The sequence below is a fragment of the Thunnus maccoyii genome, chromosome 5, assembly GCF_910596095.1.
Source record: "Thunnus maccoyii chromosome 5, fThuMac1.1, whole genome shotgun sequence".
Classification (NCBI taxonomy): Eukaryota; Metazoa; Chordata; class Actinopteri; order Scombriformes; family Scombridae; genus Thunnus; species Thunnus maccoyii.
In genome coordinates this window covers 28357799-28376400 of record NC_056537.1, presented here as the reverse complement: position 1 = coordinate 28376400, position 18602 = coordinate 28357799, and the positions used below count along the sequence as shown (strand labels likewise).

General features: G+C 40.4%; 1 protein-coding gene across 1 annotated transcript in view; it reads left to right on the top strand.

The window, feature by feature from the left end:
* The first annotated feature begins 5693 nt into the window (after window positions 1–5693).
* Window positions 5694–18602, top strand: part of znrf1 (zinc and ring finger 1) — a 65100-nt gene continuing 52191 nt past the window's right edge. Inside the window, exon 1 of the mRNA XM_042412953.1 lies at window positions 5694–6087. Coding sequence (XP_042268887.1) covers window positions 5694–6087 — 394 coding nt within the window. The remainder of the gene's footprint in view (window positions 6088–18602) is intronic.

Genomic DNA, 18602 nt, shown 5'->3' with positions numbered 1-18602 from the left:
TTGAATATATTTACGGTTGTGTGTGATGGAGTAGGCACATGTTGAGTTTCGCTCCTTCAGCCTTTTTCGTCTAAATTTTCGAAAACCATGTAATTTCACTCCAACCAGCCGCCGTAACAACATTAGAATCATTGGCCTACCTGAATCCATTGAGGGGCCTCATCCCACTGCTTTCCTCTCGGAGCTATTTAGCATCCATCTGTCCTGATGCTGACTAGTATGGGCACTTAACAATTAGCCCCATTGACTGTTTCCTCGGACTAGCTATGCTAGCCAGATAGCCGCTCTTTTGCTATCTCCAATTTGACTATTGCTATCTGGCCGGCCTCACATCTAGACACACTAGCCTTCTGCTAAATTAGCTCCCAAGTGAAATAGCTGCATGTACTGACTGTGTGGGCCCTTTAACTGGTAACTTTACCGATAGCCGACCCAAATCGGCTTAATGTTTTCATTTCATTTTTTCTACCTGAGTAGATGACTTCTTCATCAATGTATCTGACATGTTTACCTACTAACAAAGATGTAAAGTGGTGACAAAATATAACTCTTTTATTTATTTATTTATTTATTTGCGTTGACAGCTTTTTTTTGGGATGCCAGGGATGATGTTCTTTTCTATTTGTTATTTTTTGAGGGTAAATCTTTTTTTTTTTTTTTTTGCTTTCTCTGCTTTGTTTATGTCTCTGTGTGTCTTGTGCTCTGCTGTGGCTCTCTCCTTTTTCATCATCTGACCTACTATGTATGTATTCATTTGTCTTACCAATTTTTTATTTTTTTATATCATTAAAACTGTAAGAGGTTTAAGAGTTATCCATCTTAACATTAGCCGCCTTCCCCCCAAAAATTGACCTGAGAGCCTGGGTTTTTTACTATAGACCTAATGTTATCACACTTTCTGAAACTTGGCTAAACAGTAGTATTTATTTATTTATTTGCTTGCACAGTAAAACAAAGCAGCATAAACACAACAACATTAGGCTATTTCTGACAATGAAATCCAAATTGAGGACTATGTTTTGTTTAGAACAGATGGAGGCAGTAGAGGGGGAGGTGTGGCAACATACGTCACTTCTAGATTGAGGTCACAACTTGTTATTCCTCAAGTTGACCCGGAGTATTTTGATCTTAATAATTATAGACCAATTTCTATTATGTGCACTAAAGCTAAAATATTTGAGAAGTTAATTTTTAATCAGTTATCACAATATATTAATGATCTCTATGAATTTCCCCTTTTCAGTCTGGTTTTCATTCTGATTTTTATACTACTACTGCCCTGGTACAATTTCTGATGATATATTCTCATCTTTAGACAAAGGTCAGTTCACAGGTGAAATTTTTATTGATTTAACCAAGGCTTTCGATGTAGTTGACCATTATCTTCTTCTTGATAATCTTCATGTTATTGGTGTCTCTCAACAGGCATTATTTTGGTTTAATTCTTACTTCCATAACTGTCATCAGTGTGTTTCTTTTCATTACAATCAATCAGATCATTTAACTGTTTAAAAGGGTGCACCACAAGGATCTATTTTAGGACCTTTACTTTTCTCTATTCTTATTAATGATCTTCCAGAAATGTGTTCTAATTGTTCTGTTCTGTTATATGCAGATGACATGGTTATATACACATCTGACACCAATGTAACTGAAATTCAAAACTCTCTGCAATCAGAATTTTCTTTTGTTCAAAAATGTTTTTTAAATAAAAATCTCATAATGGTACTAGTTATAATCTTAATCATTCACCTAGTCATTTGGCTATTAATTTTACTGATGGGTCTCCACTTATTAAAGTCAATAAATTTGAATACTTAATTAATTCTGAATTTAACTATCCTTTATACTTAAAACAGCTTTTAGTTCCATTTTTATAATTTTATATAATTTTATAATTTTATAATTTAAATATATCTTACTGTACCTATAGCATGTACCTTATGTCAGCAACCCAAATAAAAAGTGAGGTTTTAGATTGTCCCATGTCAGATATTCACAGAGAACCTGCAAAATTGTGTCCTGCAATAATTTACACAAACCTATGATGTTTGTATGCTCTTTTTTTGCCCCAGAGAACAGAAAATTGAAAAGCATCTTGGATTCAAAATATAGCTACATTATAGGATGTTCCACTTTACCTCTCTGTATCAGTGAAACACGTGGGAAAATAAAGAATATTGCTGGATGGTTGTGAGACATTATTGCTTTTTCCTTTGCAGGACAAACTACTTCAGAATGATTTGAGTGTTTGATGGGGACACATCAACATGCTGTCAGTTTGCACCAAGCATCATGGTGACAAAGCCATTAAACTGGTCAGAAAAAGAGACAAGCCATTCAGACTGTTTAAAGATCTCCCTGCTGTCACTGCACGTATCACAGCGTCACAGAGAGGAAGCAATACTCTGCTCCACCACAGAGTGTCAGCAGTGTATCCCCTGGGGACAAACATGCAGCATCTCAGTCATGTGGATCACATTAGAAGATGGACTAAATAAAATGGTGTTAACAGATTTCTGCCCTGATAGGCCTGTAAATACTGTTGTCACAGCTTGCAGCCATTAACTGAATATTATGGAATAAATAGAGCACGTTCTGCCACTGAGGTGCAATAAAGGCTTTATTTCTTTCAATTTTTAATGATCTGTCTTTTCATACCGTTACATACCACTAAATAGACTTTTTTTTTAGTTGAGTATATACCTGCTATAGTATTTTAATTCAATAACATTACACTGTGGGACTCATCTGGTTTGAATCAAATCTGTCATCTACAGTAAATTTGCCATTAGTGTGCACATTCTAAATTGTTGACATAATGTGAAAAAATAAAAGTAAGAAAAGCTTCTCCTTGGTGCTTCAGCTGTCTCTTTCAGTGGTAATATCTGTCACATGTATGAATGTTTTAAGGAAGACAGTGAAATGTCTCTCGGTTGTTTGGCTGTTTCCACTCAAGATACTACTGTAGATACTGAGCTCATATTCTCTGTAATATTTCATCGAATGTGGGGGGTTTACTGACATAATGAAAAGTTATACAATTATATGTACATGCACACATATAATGCATATTGGGTAAAGCTGATTCTCATAATTACATCTTTAGACTAAATATCTTAAAATTTGACTTCTTTGGCGAAAAAAATAAATTACAATGAAAGTAATTTTGTATTATCTACCAAAATTACATACCTGGTAATGTGAAGAAGGCTTTCAAGCAAAATTTAGACCATAATATGGAAATATAATTAACGGTACAATCATTAAATAAAATGTGTGAATTGTGTGATTTTCTTTTTAAAATACTCAATAAATTATACAGGGTTGGTTAGTGGCTAATGCAATAATTTTATGATCACTCTCTGATAAGTCACTTTTGAAACTTTTGAAAAGTTCTAAGTAATGGCTTTATTAATAGTTAGTAGATCACTTAGGATTTATAAATCAGTTATTAGGATTAATAACAATGACTTTGGGGTTTGCCACATTGTGAAAAATCTCTTGCTAGTGTTTATTCTTTTTTTTCATTTGGGTGTTTCTCAGCACCTTATAAACCACAGCAATTCTGTAATTATACATGTTGTTAAATTGATTCCAGATACCCCACAGATTTATCCAGAAGTGCTTTATTAGAGTGTGTTAATGATTAATTAAAGAGCACTGAGGCAGGAAGTGGAATTTAAAGCCATTAGTTACAACTTACAAACCCATTATTAAAGGCAACTTATCAGAAAGTAGTACCAGCATGTCTTAGTTGGGTGGGATTCTGCTTGGTGAATTTGGACTCATGAAAGTCCTGGGTACAGCCCTGCTTCTTTACAGATTTATCAAAATGCTTACATAACACCATTTATTTAATAACACAATTTATTTAGGTATTTTATCATGTACTGTATGAGAAGACAGTCTGGCAACACCTGTGTACCTACTGTTAGTGATTGCAGGATTCTGTCTGTGTCATCCCCTATTTTCAATGTGCGCTAAGCCTTCAGAGTATTACCGTACATCTTATGATAATATTGGGAAGCTCTCAAATTAAACCACTAGACAACAAGTTGCCCCACAGCCCTGTCAGCTTCTGTATTTTCTCCCCGTGGTCTTATATTTATATTAGAACCATATGGTTTATGTGTGTGACTATGTGTGTGTGTGTATGTGTGTGTGTGTGTGTGTGTTTACATGCCTGAGGAACCAAGAGGGGACCATTTATAGGCTTGCTGTCATTATAGCAGGATAGATTAACACCTATCACAGTAACTACAGTACCATAGTTTACCTTATTGGGTAGTGAGGCCAACAAGACTGTACAAGGCTGTCTGTGTGTTATTGTGAAGAAACAAAGAACCAAACAGAATTAAACCAGCCTAATTACACACACACACACACACACACACACACACACACACACACACACACACACACACACACACACACACACACACACAGGATTAGACCAAGTAATCCCCAACAAAACATGTGAGCCAGTAATCCCAATAATTTAGCATATGGTGGAAAAATCTGTGCATAACTTTGTAATGTAGGAGAGCAGAACAGGATCATGGGAAATGAAAAAGACCACGCAGGTCTATTCCTCACTTAACATATTAATGAAGAACTTAATTTAAGAAAGGAGATTCCCTGTAACCTCTAAATATGCGCATTTTCCAAACCTGCTTATATGAGAAACTGAATGTCTGTGCAAGCTTTAAGATATTGATACATATTGATTAAAAGTAACACAAAAGCGCACGTTTTTTTCTTTGCTCTTAAACACAATATTATGGTAAAAACTACAAAATCCAATTTAGGCTCAGTTAAGGCTGTAAAAATAGGCTACCAGATGGCCACAGCCCCAAAATCCCCCATGATCCAAAAGCCCTCAAAGTATATCATTTTCAAGCCCATTCCCCCTCAATAGGAATAAAAACAAAGTGTGTTTGTATCTGCCAGCACTGTCTCCCGTCCTGTCTGTATTTATGATCGGAGCTTGCGCACTGAGCGCCTCCATTGTCTGGCCGGCAGCGGCAGCAGCAGCAGCAGCAGCGGCGGCGGCGGCGCGAAGAGGAGCGGAGCGCCCATCTGAGCGCAGGGGAGCGGCTTTACTGTGACCCCGATCTCCGGGAAAAAGGCTGGGGAGACCACCGGACCGGAGAGACAGCGCGGACGGCAACGTCATTTTTGTCAGAGACAGACCGTCGTTTTTTTTGGCGGTCAGACAGACAGCAACAGTTGTCACGATGTCTGAGATCAGATGAGACGAGAACAGCGGAGTGAACATTGCGGCGCTGCTGTGATCCGGGCCGGGCGGGAATGATACAGCCGTCTTAATCACCTGGGACAGAGAGGGGAGCGTGGTGCGCGTCAGTTTGTCATTCTGGGCTTTCGGCGTCATTCAGCGTGTCAGCCATCCCCCCTGGTTGTGTCGAGGTTTTGTCTGCGGGTGAGGTGAATCCAGACGTCAGGGCTGGCTCATGCTCCGCTCAGCAGGGAAACGGGCTGTTGCGTCTGCAGAGAGTCAGAGCTGACGAGCCTGCTGAGACACACGGACAGACAGGCAGGCAGGCCGAGAGACAGACAGGAGCGAGGGGAGGGGGCGACAGCCTGTTTCGGCTCTCTCGACCCTTTGCGGATCGAGCCGAGCCCCCTCCTGTTTCCACCCAGAACCCCCACCCATTTGTCTCCCGCTTTGGATGGGGGGAAAGCAGAGCACGGCGGGGCGGCCCCGGGGTGCTTTCCCCGGTGTCTCTACGGATGACAGCGCGGTGCCACCCTCGGCCCACTTCGGCCACTACCGGCCGAGCGGCACCATGGGCCTGCGGAGCCGCTCGGTGAGCTCCGTGGCCGGGATGGGCATCGAGCACAGTCCCGCCGTGCCCTTCGGCTTCTACACCCCCAGAGGGACGGACTCGGATCGAGCCGGAGGGGGGTCAGGGGGCACTACCGCCGCCCCTCACGGTACCGGCTACCAGGACACTGGGGGCGGAGGGCACCACACGGACGGGGTGCTCTATCTGGGGTCCCGGGGGTCGCTGGCTGACACCTTGCCCCTGCACATCGCACCCCGCTGGTTCAGCGCGCACAGCGGTAAGGGCGGCCAGCACACACACACACACACACACACACACACACACACACACACACACACACACACACACACACACACACACTGACGCCCATCAGGCAGAAATTTGGGTGACGCTGACGGATTAATCATCACACATGAACGCATCAGAAATCAGCTCATACAGACACATACAATCACGCACACCTTGTTTACCTGCAGGTAGGCTGCTGAATGACACTTAGGCGCTGCCATTCAGTTTCTATGGGGGGAGGTTCAGCCCAATTTGGGGTGCAGCTTATCCTTAAAAATAAACTGACCTGTCTGTGAAACAGCATGTTCCCCTCAGGGTCTTATTCTGTGTGGGCTGATGTGGGTAACATGCACAGTAATAGCAGAAAACAGAGGGCCACCAGACATTTTTGTGCAGAAAATTGTATGAAATTTAAGATATTGAATTTTACAGCTTAAGATAATGAATCAAAGTATGCTCAAACAGTCATTTTGGTCATATGAAACAATAATGAGCGCTGTTAATAGGTCATTTTATTTTGCTGTGTGTGTAATGGGAATTGGTGAGCATAACGTTGCAGGGTGTGCTCGTGTTGACTGTCACCGCTGCACTGTCTGCATAGGTCATTCCTTGTTGTGTGAAATGACACTAATAAGCCTGTTGCCAAATCTGGCTGAGTCAATTAGCCTGGCGATTAGTGAGGAGTGAGGGAGGGAGGGGGGAGAAACGGGAGAGGGAAGAGGAGAGATGGAGGAAGGTGAGGCAGGGAGGGAAGGAAGAAAAAAGGGGAGGGAGAGGATGAAGAGAAGGGTTGAGGGGGGTTATTCATGCTTATCATCGGCTTACCTCTCACTCCACAATATGTTTCTGTGTGTGACAGAACCTGTCAGGCCATCAGCCTCAAGTGCACACACCTACACTTGCACACACAATATATATACGTACACACACGCACAAACACATGGCCACAGCTGTTTCCATCCCAACTGCATGTAAAGAAACACATGCAAACACGCAGCAATAAAGTCCTCGAGGAAGATTATAGACACACTCTTCCTTCACATACACGCACACACGCACACACACACACACACACACACACACACACACACACACACACACACACATACAGCAGGCACAGCCAGGTCCCCAGGCTCTCATTACCAAAGCCCTGACCGGCTAACAGCAGGAGAATAGCAAGTTGAACGTCAATATCTCGGCTGTTTCTCCTTGCCGACATTGCCTAGCGACCCTGATGTGCTTTCATACCAGTGAGAGGAGATAACACTGTTGGAGGAGGGGGAGTCAGTGGAAGATCGAAAAAATTGAGGAAGGTACACATGTCAGAAAGAGAGGTTGAGCTCTAAGGCCTTCAGGAAATAGTCGATATACAGGAAACACCTGAGTGTTAATTACAAAATCACCCTTTATGGCTCAAATTAGAATTGAAGTGAAGGCCATGACATTTTGGGCCCCACTATTACTGTGGGGTGGACATAAGGGCGTGGTCAGCAGCTAGCATGTTGTGGCTAAAAAGGTGAGGCTAGTTGCGGCCACATTGCCGGAGGTCACAGCAACAACAACAGGAGAGGTAAGCAGGAGAAAAAGGAAAAACAACAAGTGATGCTGGTGATAGATGCTGCACACCTCAGCCTCAGGCAAGATGACATAAAAAAAGACAGACAGCCCATCAAGATAAGTGACAAGTGTTGGGGTGAGAACTTGACCATCTGATGGAGAAAAGGGCAAGACTGACAATACTCCTCCTGTCTCTGTGAGAAAAGTTGCATATTGTAGCGTTAATCTGTTAGTCCTTTTCTTAGGATTGGAACCGTTGTGCAGCCAAGGTTGGAGACAGATGAGCTTAGAAGATACAGTCTAAAGTATCTGATGAAGGTCACTGTGACCAAAATGTCAAATCTTTAATGCTATAACAAAAGATTGGTTGCTACTGTAGGGAGTTTTGCCCCTTTTCATCCATCTCGACCTCTGCTCCAATTGCTTAGCATGACCTTTCATTTCACTTGTAACTCCAGCAGAAATGTTTCTCTCAGAGGGGTTTTCTGTTGATGAAAGAGATTTTTCTGGAAAGTGATTGGCTGCCTTAGGCTGCGTTCAGAACGACAATAGCACTGTGTCAAATAATCCAGGGTCCTCATTTATTTCAGTAAGACCAATACATTGGCACAGTATAGTGCCACTACAAAGGGCAAGAAAACGTAGGGTGAGGGTGACTTCAATTTAGACGCAACAAGCTGCAGAATTGCGCATGGACAGAGGCTGCGCTTCTATGCACACTACAGTTGGGTGTTTATCTGACAAATTGTACAGATGTGGATAGTGACTGATCTCTTTGCACAGCTCTCTTCCAAACAAGCATCCATTTTGCTGTTCTAGCACATGGACCAAAATTTACGTTACAAGGACCTATGCGGTACCTTGCATCCTAGCGGATGTGGCAAACATGAATTGGTCTGTAGTTTGTCAGAAGTTGCACAGAGCATGCTTCAGGAAATCAAATAAGTGAGTATCCATATATGTATAATAGCTTGTAGCATGTAGCCAGTAGCATTGTGCCAATTATACTTTTTACCTTGCAAGCATAGGAATGAAACTGAAAATTATTGTTGCTGGACTATTTTCCAGAACTGTGCAATCCTGCCTCAAAGAAGAACTACTGGTAACATTGTGCAGTAGGGGTGTAACAGTGTATGTACTTGTCCTGAACCATTCAGTACAGGATGTTCGGTTCTGTCCACAACTTTCTTTGGTTGCGTATACCCTTTGAACCAAATTAGCCTAAAACACCATAGGGAAACATAAATTCTAAAGTGCTCCACCCAGAAAGCTTTGGCAGTTCTGTTGGCTAAAACATACTTGCCAGGTATGCCCCTTAACATAGCTCATATAGCAAGTGCTGTCAGTATGGTGAATACAAATATGAAATAAGCCTCCAGTGTAGGGATGTCAATGGTTAATTGGTTAACCATAGAGAATATTTTTGACCAGTTATGCATGTTGGTCTATAGGTTAATTTGTATACATATTCCGCTAACGGCTAGACAACTACATGTCCACATCATCAGATATTCTTTTTGAATAGATAAAGTACAGGTGTAAAACTGACTTCTACATAGAGTCTTGCATTATAGGTCGTTTTGTAGCCTTAATGTTGCTGAGCTAGTGAGTATCTTAATGTCTGTTTATAGACAGTATGTTAGAGTCAGTCAGCCCTAAAAGTGTTTTGTTAGTCCAGTTTAACCTGCAGGAGTTTCTGAAGGCTTGTGTAATCGGTTTTCTGACATGGAGGAAATAAATTCATGACAAGTGAAAATGAGTCCAAAGTGTCTTCCGACGTCTCTACTGCAGAAAAAGAATATGTTAAGCTGCCAAATACCATGGTCACAGATGATAAGGAGCTCAAAAAGACAGTCTTATAAATGCTAACTGCCAGAGAAAATAATTCTTGACCGCTTCCCAGAGCCTGGTAGGAGAGCGTGTGAATACGTAACTATACTATGATGTAAGTTATATTCAAAAAGTAATGATATTTTTCAAAAAACAGCTGCTGGAAAAGGGGGGGTCGTCTTATAATCAGGGTCACCTTATATTCGTATCATTATTTAAATTCGTACCTCAAGCCTGAGAACGTTATGCCAACGAGAGCTACTGTGACTAAACACATCGAAAACACTGAGGAAAAGAAGGATGTGCTAAAAGTCAAACTAACCAGGGCAGACAAGCTAGCTCTGACCACTGACTGATGGACAGCTCTCACAAACGAAAGCTACATCACAACATTTCTTAAGAATTAAGCGGTTAGTCACCAGTTAATGGGTGTTGGTCTGTCGAAAGCAAAATTAGCCAAAACTGACATGCCTACTCCAGTGTCATTTACATATATTGTTTCATTTGTTTAAAACATCAGTCACAGCGACACTAGACAAATAGTGGAACAGAGAAAAACTGTGAGCTAACATTGTTGAACAGAAGTTGTGTATGTCTATGGAAGCACTAACAATCAAACACACTAAACCATTGTCACGGCTTTTGTCTTTTCATCATTGTGGTCATTTTTGAAAAGAATTCAAGAACAACACACAGCAGAGTGCTCAAACCTTACAAATATGGTGGCTCTGGGGCTAGGTGTTAAATGTTTAAAGTAAAAGACCCACACTCTGAAGATCAAGTCCAAGACAACGCCTGTTAGGCTGTTAGCTGCTTTCACCAGCCTGGTTAGGTCTTTTCCTATTTCCTGGCAGTTATTCCAAGCTCAGCATGTCCATTTGAGAGCAAAGCAGTTGGACTGAGACCTGGCTTACAGGGAGGTTTCGCAGTATACTTCCAAACCAAATCTGTTGGGACTGATGCAGCTGTGATCCCACTCAGCTATAGGAAGCGCAGTGCGGAACATGCTGTTTGTTATTATGAATTTTGATGTGAGTAATAACTGAATTGTATAATGAAAAATGAAATAAAAAGGTGTCAATTATTGAGAATCTCCCTCCACAAACTGCTGTAATGGACCTTACCAACGTTTTTTCATGGTTCAGCCCAATGAATATAAATACCATTGGTTTGTAGATCTTATAAAGCATTTGCCAACCTTTTACACACCCATTTCAGAAAGCTATGCAAGTTAACTTCACAGCTGTGAAAGTTGCTTTTGTAATTCAGCGAAGGCGACATCATGTTCAGTTGAATTTTTGTGGTTTGTTGTAATGCAGAAAGTAGAGATTGAGTTGAAGTTTGTTGATGTGGTGTTCAGGATAACTTCAAACTATTAAGTTAGTTTTTGTACAGTATGTCTTTGGAGTCTATGTTGATTTGCATTAATTTACCTTGTGATGACAGTGGGTCATAGAATGCAGTTGGATAAGATGCAAGATACAAATTGTGGGTATAGCCAAAGGATCTGGGGGGGAATTGACCTACCATCCAAAAGTTGCACTTCTGTTGATTCAGATTGCACTGATCTAGACAGGGATTTCTACCAGCAGGTATATTCAGGAATATAAAAAGAAAAGCATGGAAAATGCTACTTTACATGTGAGTATGGCTCCCCATTTGGGTTGTAGACCTCATGAATTACTCTACAGAACAGAATGATGCAGTGATTTTTGTAGGAAAGGTTGGAGTATCCATAAGCAGCACCATGTCAGACTTCCCTCAGGGATTTTATAATAGTTCAGCCTAAGGTTTAAAGTTAGTCACAGGCATGGATGTTGCAGAGAAAAGGTGAGAGTGGTGATTGCCTGTTAACATTAAATTGATGACCTATAAATGACATTAAGTGAGCCTACAGATGCAATTATAGTTTTAATTGTTCTAGTAAATATTCCAACGCTGACTGTGCTTGAAGACATATGAGATAGCTAGCTTGTGGACTAGGAATTGCTGGTGAAATCCAGTGGGTGTATACAAGTTGTGATCAATTGAAGCACTTCGTAAAGCCATTCAATGTCTCTTTGGGGAGCTAAATCATCCACAGCTCAAGATTTAATAATCACAAAAAGTCACACATTTGTTTAATTGAATTTGGGAGATTAATTCTGCATTCACTGAATCCTTGAGATTTGGAGATTTGCACAGTGTGATGTGCTCCCTCAGAAAGGCAGATTTAATGTCATACAGGACCAAGGCTGGTTTACCAACTGGCCAAAGCAGGCATTTGCCCCAGGGCCCCAGAACTCCAGGGACTCCAAAAGGTCCAATCTTACTGTGTGGCCACTGGTTTGTGTGCCAAATTAATTACAATTTTGTTTGGGAATATGCAACACTTACTAGGCTACATATATGCCTGGTATATGTGATCTGTATCTGGATACATTATCTGGATAATGACATCCAATCCATGAGCCTTTGCTGTTACACTTGGTGCTAATAATCACTCTTGTTATCTTGATTCTACCCACACTGTCATCAGATCCCAATATGCAAATTAGCTAGGTGGACTTGTCAGCGGGGATGGTGCATCCCAGGTCAAGGGAAGCAATGTTGTGGATGAGCGTCATTAATTTTTTGCTAGGGAAGACTTATAGCTACTGCTCCTGCTAGTAGGTTTTGCCAGGGTTGCTTAAGCAAGCAGGAAGGTGATCTTTCAACTTGCTGGGTCAATGTTCTTCTTATGAATGCAGTCACCCTGTACAGATTACAGTTACACCTGGCTGAGATCCAATCACAGTGTGAACCAGACCACTTCCAGATTTGGTTTAGTCCAGGGATTCTCAACCTTTTATACCCTAACTTAAGGCCCACTTCTGATTGTTAACCAATTTCTGAGGACCACCTTCCCAAATAAACGGGAAAAAAAAACATGACAAAAAAAGTCATGGTGGGATGGGTGAGAGGCTGATGTGCAGAGTAGCATTCCAAGTTGCTTTTAGTTTGTTCCTTGCCTTTGATTTTGTGACAGTCACAAGTGAAACCCCTAACTCACATAAATAGGTGGCGATGAAAGGCAACAGAAATTTGATTGCCCATTTTGACAGAGAGGGATATTGAGTGGCAGCCAGTATCCAGAATGAAGCAAGGTCAACTTGTGTGAGCTGAACCTTCAGGCTGCTGTCTGCTGATAGTTCCATCAGTTCATTTTCCAACACAGTAGACAGAGACATGTCTTCTGAAGCAGGATCCACAGAGAAAGCTAGCTAGCTAACAGTGGCAAAACACCTAATCTCTACCTAATGAAGTGTCATGATTGGCGTGGTGATATTAAAATGTAACTGGTCATTGAAATTATGCATTTTAATTTGATGTTTTTTATTTATGTGAATTATTGAGCACATTTCAATATAAAAATAACTAGCTTTTTAAACTTCGTAAATTACCAGAAAAAATAACCATTTAACCATTTGGCAATACCATTTGACCATTTGGCAGTACCACTGCCTCCGCGGCACACTAGATGGCGCAATGAGGCCCACTGGTTGAGAATGGCTGGTTTAGCCAATCTGGTCCCATTCCGATCACAATATGTTCAGAGTGCATTGCCATGCTCTTGAGGCCCTGGCATGAAGAGGGTCCCTGTTTTTAAGACCCTCATCATCAACTGTACACTTTACAGTGAGAAAGGGGTTTCGCTCCAGGGTTCCCTAGTATGTTTGTCTAGCCATGTAGAGGACAATCCATGTTAAGATGAATGTCAAAAACTGTTGGCACAGACCTCCAAAACCAGTGTGCATAACTCTCTGACAAAGAATGATCTATGCAATGAAATAATAAATGATCCAATACAGGCCGTTCTTTCTGCAGCTATACACAACAACTATAATTTATCATTTTTTGCGTGATGCTCAGAAACAGGATTTGATTTTTTGTAAGAAACCTTTAGTGTACTTGCAGTAACATTATGTTCTCATATGTACTAGTGTGTGTTAGACAAAGAGAACAAGACACATTCAGACCTTGACCTTTATATTCACGTAGGGAAGGACTGTTGTTGACATAGTTACGCAGCACTACACACACGTACACACAGTCACACACACGTTTTATTGTTAGATGGATTCTCAGAAGACACACATCACTGCTGTACTGAAAGTGCTTGCTGCTTCTTTGTAAAATGGCTGTTAATCAGGCAGGCCACAGGTGCCTCTCCCCCTGTTTGCCCTTGGGAGGTTGGTGTATGTGTGTGTTTGTGAACGAGAGACAAAGAGGGGGGGCAAAGAAAGAATCCAAATCATCGTCACAAGGAAGAACAGATTGTCTCCTTAAAATTCAAGACAAAGGGTGGTGGTAATGCAGAAGAGTGTGTGTCTTAGTGTGTGTTGATGAGCATCTATTCACATGTTAAAAGATGCATTTACTAGGCTAATGTTAATCACAACACAGACTAGTAAGAGCCGTGCAATTGCAATCGTAATGTACCACGCATACTGTCCACACGCACGCACCCACACACACACACACACACACACACACACACACACACACACACACACACACACACACACACACACACAGCAGCAGCAGTCAAGTTTCCGCTTCCTCCCATCCATCTTTGGTACGGTGCAGGTAGAGGTCAAACAAGCTGTGCTGGGGCGGATTAAATGGCTGCTGCTTGATTCAAGAACATGAATGGGTTGGAGGATTTAGATTCATTCATGTATTTAATTTAACAGCTTTATTTTGGATCCCGTCTCCATTTCACTATACCTCTGCTGACAGAACATATGGCTGCTCACATCTGTGTGAATTAGACCACACAGGGACAGTATTGTGTCTGAGGTTGATATTTAGTATTCAGTAATAAGCCCCATAGTTGGGTGTCATGAACGGATTCAAACTTTTTTTTCTGTTTTTAATTAAGAATAGGGTCATCTGGCAACAATAATAGAATTTTAATTTTACCTGACTTGTCAATAGGCTTTTTTCACAGCAGGCATTTTGACTTGTCATTGTAGGGAAAACACATCATTAATAACATTAATGATGGCTTGACTCTATTCAAGTGTCTCAGTAAGCCATCATTGATGTTATTTACCACCTATTTACTTATTTCCTACCATGACATGTCAAATGTCTTCTGTGTTAAGAGGCCTATTGAATTTTCCTAGCAATATGTAAACAGCTTAAAAATTATTGATATGCTGCTGCTGATCTGTTGGCATATGCAGCTTGTAAATGGTATGTCACTATTGTTCCACTTGCATCCCTCCCAACATATTTTGATTATTAATGGTAAACTGTGTGTGGTTGCTTGTTACTACCTAAAAATAGGATGTCAACTCTTTTCAGCCACATTTCACTAAAAGATACCATGTAAAACTGGTAGCTTATACCATAACGCAATACTGGAATAAAATAACTAATTTTAGGCACCTGCCATTAAAGTAAGCTACACTTTTTGTGGTAGCTAAGCTAACAGGCCTAGCCATAGCTACATATCAGCCCCTGGGGTGGCGGGTAATGTAGGTTAGAGAAGGCTAAGCCTTCCCTAAATCAGAGTTGGACTGGCCATTGGAGGTGCTGGGGGAAATCCCTGGTTGCTATGTGGGCAGCTTGAGCAGCCCATTATACAAAACCAAAAGAGTGAGTGTGCTGCTTGAGCAGCCCATATTTATGATGAAACCTAACCAGACCTTAACCACAGCATTGTCACACCATAAAATATAATTATTTTTTAATAGTTATTTATAATGGTTTTGGAAAGCACAGACAAGCCTGATTTCACAGAAATATGTCAAATGGCCACAACCTCTTAATGCACATAATTTTAACACATTACGTGCCACCACCATGTAATGCGGTGTTAAGAGGTCGTAGTCATTTCATGCTTTTCTGTGAGATCAGGTTGGCATCAAGACTCGTGCCACAGGAGCAGCAAAACATTAGCCACTTTAGCTTTAGCTACTAACATAGTGCGGATAATGTGAGACAGTTTTCTGGATGTGTTTCACAAAATAATAAAATGTGTAGGATGTACAGTATACAAGTTATAAAAACAGGAATGTGAGAAAGATTGCTAAGCAGATTCCTGGTTAGCGCAGCAATCAGTGTGGCAGGCAATTTAATATTTGATAGCATATGGCTAGTCATGCTTTTAATAGTTGTGTTTCTCAAAGTGTGTTCAGGGGACTTCTAGGGGTACCTAAAGCTTGTTGTAGTTGGTCACTGGCACTGTAGATACATTTTACAGTAATTTAGTTCACTAGAAATCATCCCAATCAAGAAAATATGTATGTTTCAGGGTGATGGACATAAAAATGTTAGAGAAGTCCTGATTTATTAGCCTTGCAAAGCCAGCCTAAATTTTGCAAGCTCAGTTTTTGTTTTGAGATTTAAACCTGCATGAATTCATATTTTGCCACTTCAGGGCTGTGGAACAAGAACAAAATACTGATATATTATCACCTCATAAAGTTGTTATGACTAATGTGTTAGCAAACAGTTGCTTATGTAAACATCCAGCAGACACAGAGCAACATTAGTGTTATGGCGTTATTAGCAGCTAAATGCTCCACAATGTTTGCAAGCTAGCTTGCTAACTTTGTCTGTCTGCTGTTTGACGCTGATCAGCTAGCGTACATTGGGTTTGTCAGAGAGGTTGAGGTTAAGACGAAAGTAGGGATTCCAGGCCAGAAAACTGAAACAATTAGCTAAATAGGGATAAAATGGTCTGTAAAGCTGAGGGGAACTGTTCCAAACATTATATTGGTGGTTGATTTAGAAGAAATTTAACAGCCGCCCTGCTTTTCCTGTCTGAAAATGAGGAGACCAGTACCCTTAGCAGTATTAGCAAAGCAACATGTTTCCACTGGCCAAATCTACTGTATTGTATGTTGCGTTAACAACTACAACTACACCTGGTTGAATTTATTTTTTATTTAAAAATATATAAAATATGTAGATTTAAAACAATTCACTGATGTTTAGTGACTGAAACTAAACCTTGTATTATAAAATTAATTTTCTTGATTTCTTTAGTCTCATATGTAAAAAGGTTTGGGATTGCTTTGATTAGTCCAAATGTTCCACACCTGCCATCAGTGAAAAGTATGAAAGGCTGGGCAGTTTGAAAAGGGTATGAACCTGGAGAACTGCCACTAAAGGCAGATCCCTGTAATTAATATGTCGAAAAACAGACAGATGTGACAAAAATGAATAGGCTGGAAGAGAAAGAGAGAGAGAGAGAGAGAGAGAGAGAGAGAGAGACAGAATAAATTAAAGGAAACAGACAGAAAAGAATAAATCTACTCACTGTGGTTGGACATCACTGTGATGTAACTGAAGGACGAGGCTGGGAGACAAACAGAGTGAGGAGGTAGTGAAGAATAAAGCCAAGTGAGCTCTTTTCAGTTATCTTTTCACACTCATATCAAGCTTTATAACCAGAACTCACACACTTTAAAACATCATATGGTCATTCTTTGGAATCAGCTATCTTTTGTCATAAACTTAACTTAAATGTAGTTTTATTTATTTCAAGTTGAGCCAACTTACATTTTTCTCCAAGGACCCTTCTTTTGTAGTGTGAAGAAAAAATACATGATGGGAATTTGCTGTGTCTTTAACACAGATAAGTCAAGATAAGTTACTTTTTTTTTCTTTTCATGATAATAAAAACAATGCAAATCATGATAAGGGTTACAATTCTACTAAGAGCAGCCTCACATGTTGAAATTTAAATGTAACTGCAAAGCAAATCTAGCAACACTTTGACATTTGTCAGAGTGACTAAACAGTTGTTGATTCAGCGTATCTCGAATTTGATTTGTTTGACTTGTTTTCTCAAACTTAATGCAGCTGTTGTTTTTGAGGAGGCAGAGAAACTTAAACCTAACTTGAACCAGCTTAAAATGTTTTACAGTTTAGTAATTAGATCATACAAATAGGTATCAGACAGATGTATGAAGATAGGGCTTTTAAAGGGAAAGATACACTTTTTTGCTCATTTTCTACATCAGACCCAACTGAGACAGACAGGTTAGATCCTACCCTCAACCCAAACACAAATAACTGACTTTACAGTACAGCCCAGTGCTTTAGTACTTTGATCATTATATCCATCAGTCATCCTTCAGACCAATGGGCCTCCCCTCCACCCTCCTGCCTCTTTATTGACACAGCCTGTCAATACAGCATCAGTGTTTAATCAATACAGCATTTGCACTCTTTTTCTGACCAACAAGTTTAATCCCCGCCGACCTTGGCTGCAAATTCCCCAGCTATACCTTGCAAGTGGAAAAGCATTTTTAACACTTAATTACATTGGCTGTTTGAACAGAATAGAGCAGAAATGAATATACAATACAGTACAATTCAATAGAGGCCTTTGCTTTACAAATCAACCCAGCAGCCACAACTGGTGCCATTATCGAGGCCTGTCTGTGACATGGTGGAGCTGTAGTGATGGGTCAACTCACAAATCAATTGTTCATTTGAACAATACTTTTAAGCGGCTGAGTTGAATCAGTTCACCACTGGAACGGAATCAGATTTTCAGATCAGTTAAGCCTGTGACTGAACACATTTGAAAACATAAACTCAGGACAAGGACAGTTGACACTTAAATGGTGCAGTCAACCACAGCTGCAAACTTCCTGTTTATACAAACAAACATACTGCTTAATTTGTTTGTATTGCAGTATAGACAAGAATGATTCATTTCATAAGTTTGGTTCAGCAGTTCAGTTGTTAGTGTAATAGTCAGTAGCTCTTTAGCTGTAAAATCTTGATGTTCTCAGGTTGGGATTTTTGAAATTCTTTCATTTTTAATAAATATTACAAGGGTATCTGGTATATGGATATACCAAGTTTACTCCTATAAATGTGTGTAAGATCAGTCAGAAGGGTTGGGTAGTTTTCATGGTGTTTGTGGAATCATCATATTATATTTTATGAAGATGTTTTCAAGTGGTAATACAGATTTGTGTTACCTTGCTCATTCTGCTGCAACAAAAGCAAACATTGCTGGCTAAGAATGTGCTTTTGACTGTCTTTTTATACAAGTTCCACACATGTGAGCTCGGTATGAGTGCAACATTTTGGTCAGAACTGGCATTGAGTAAATTATTTTCTTCT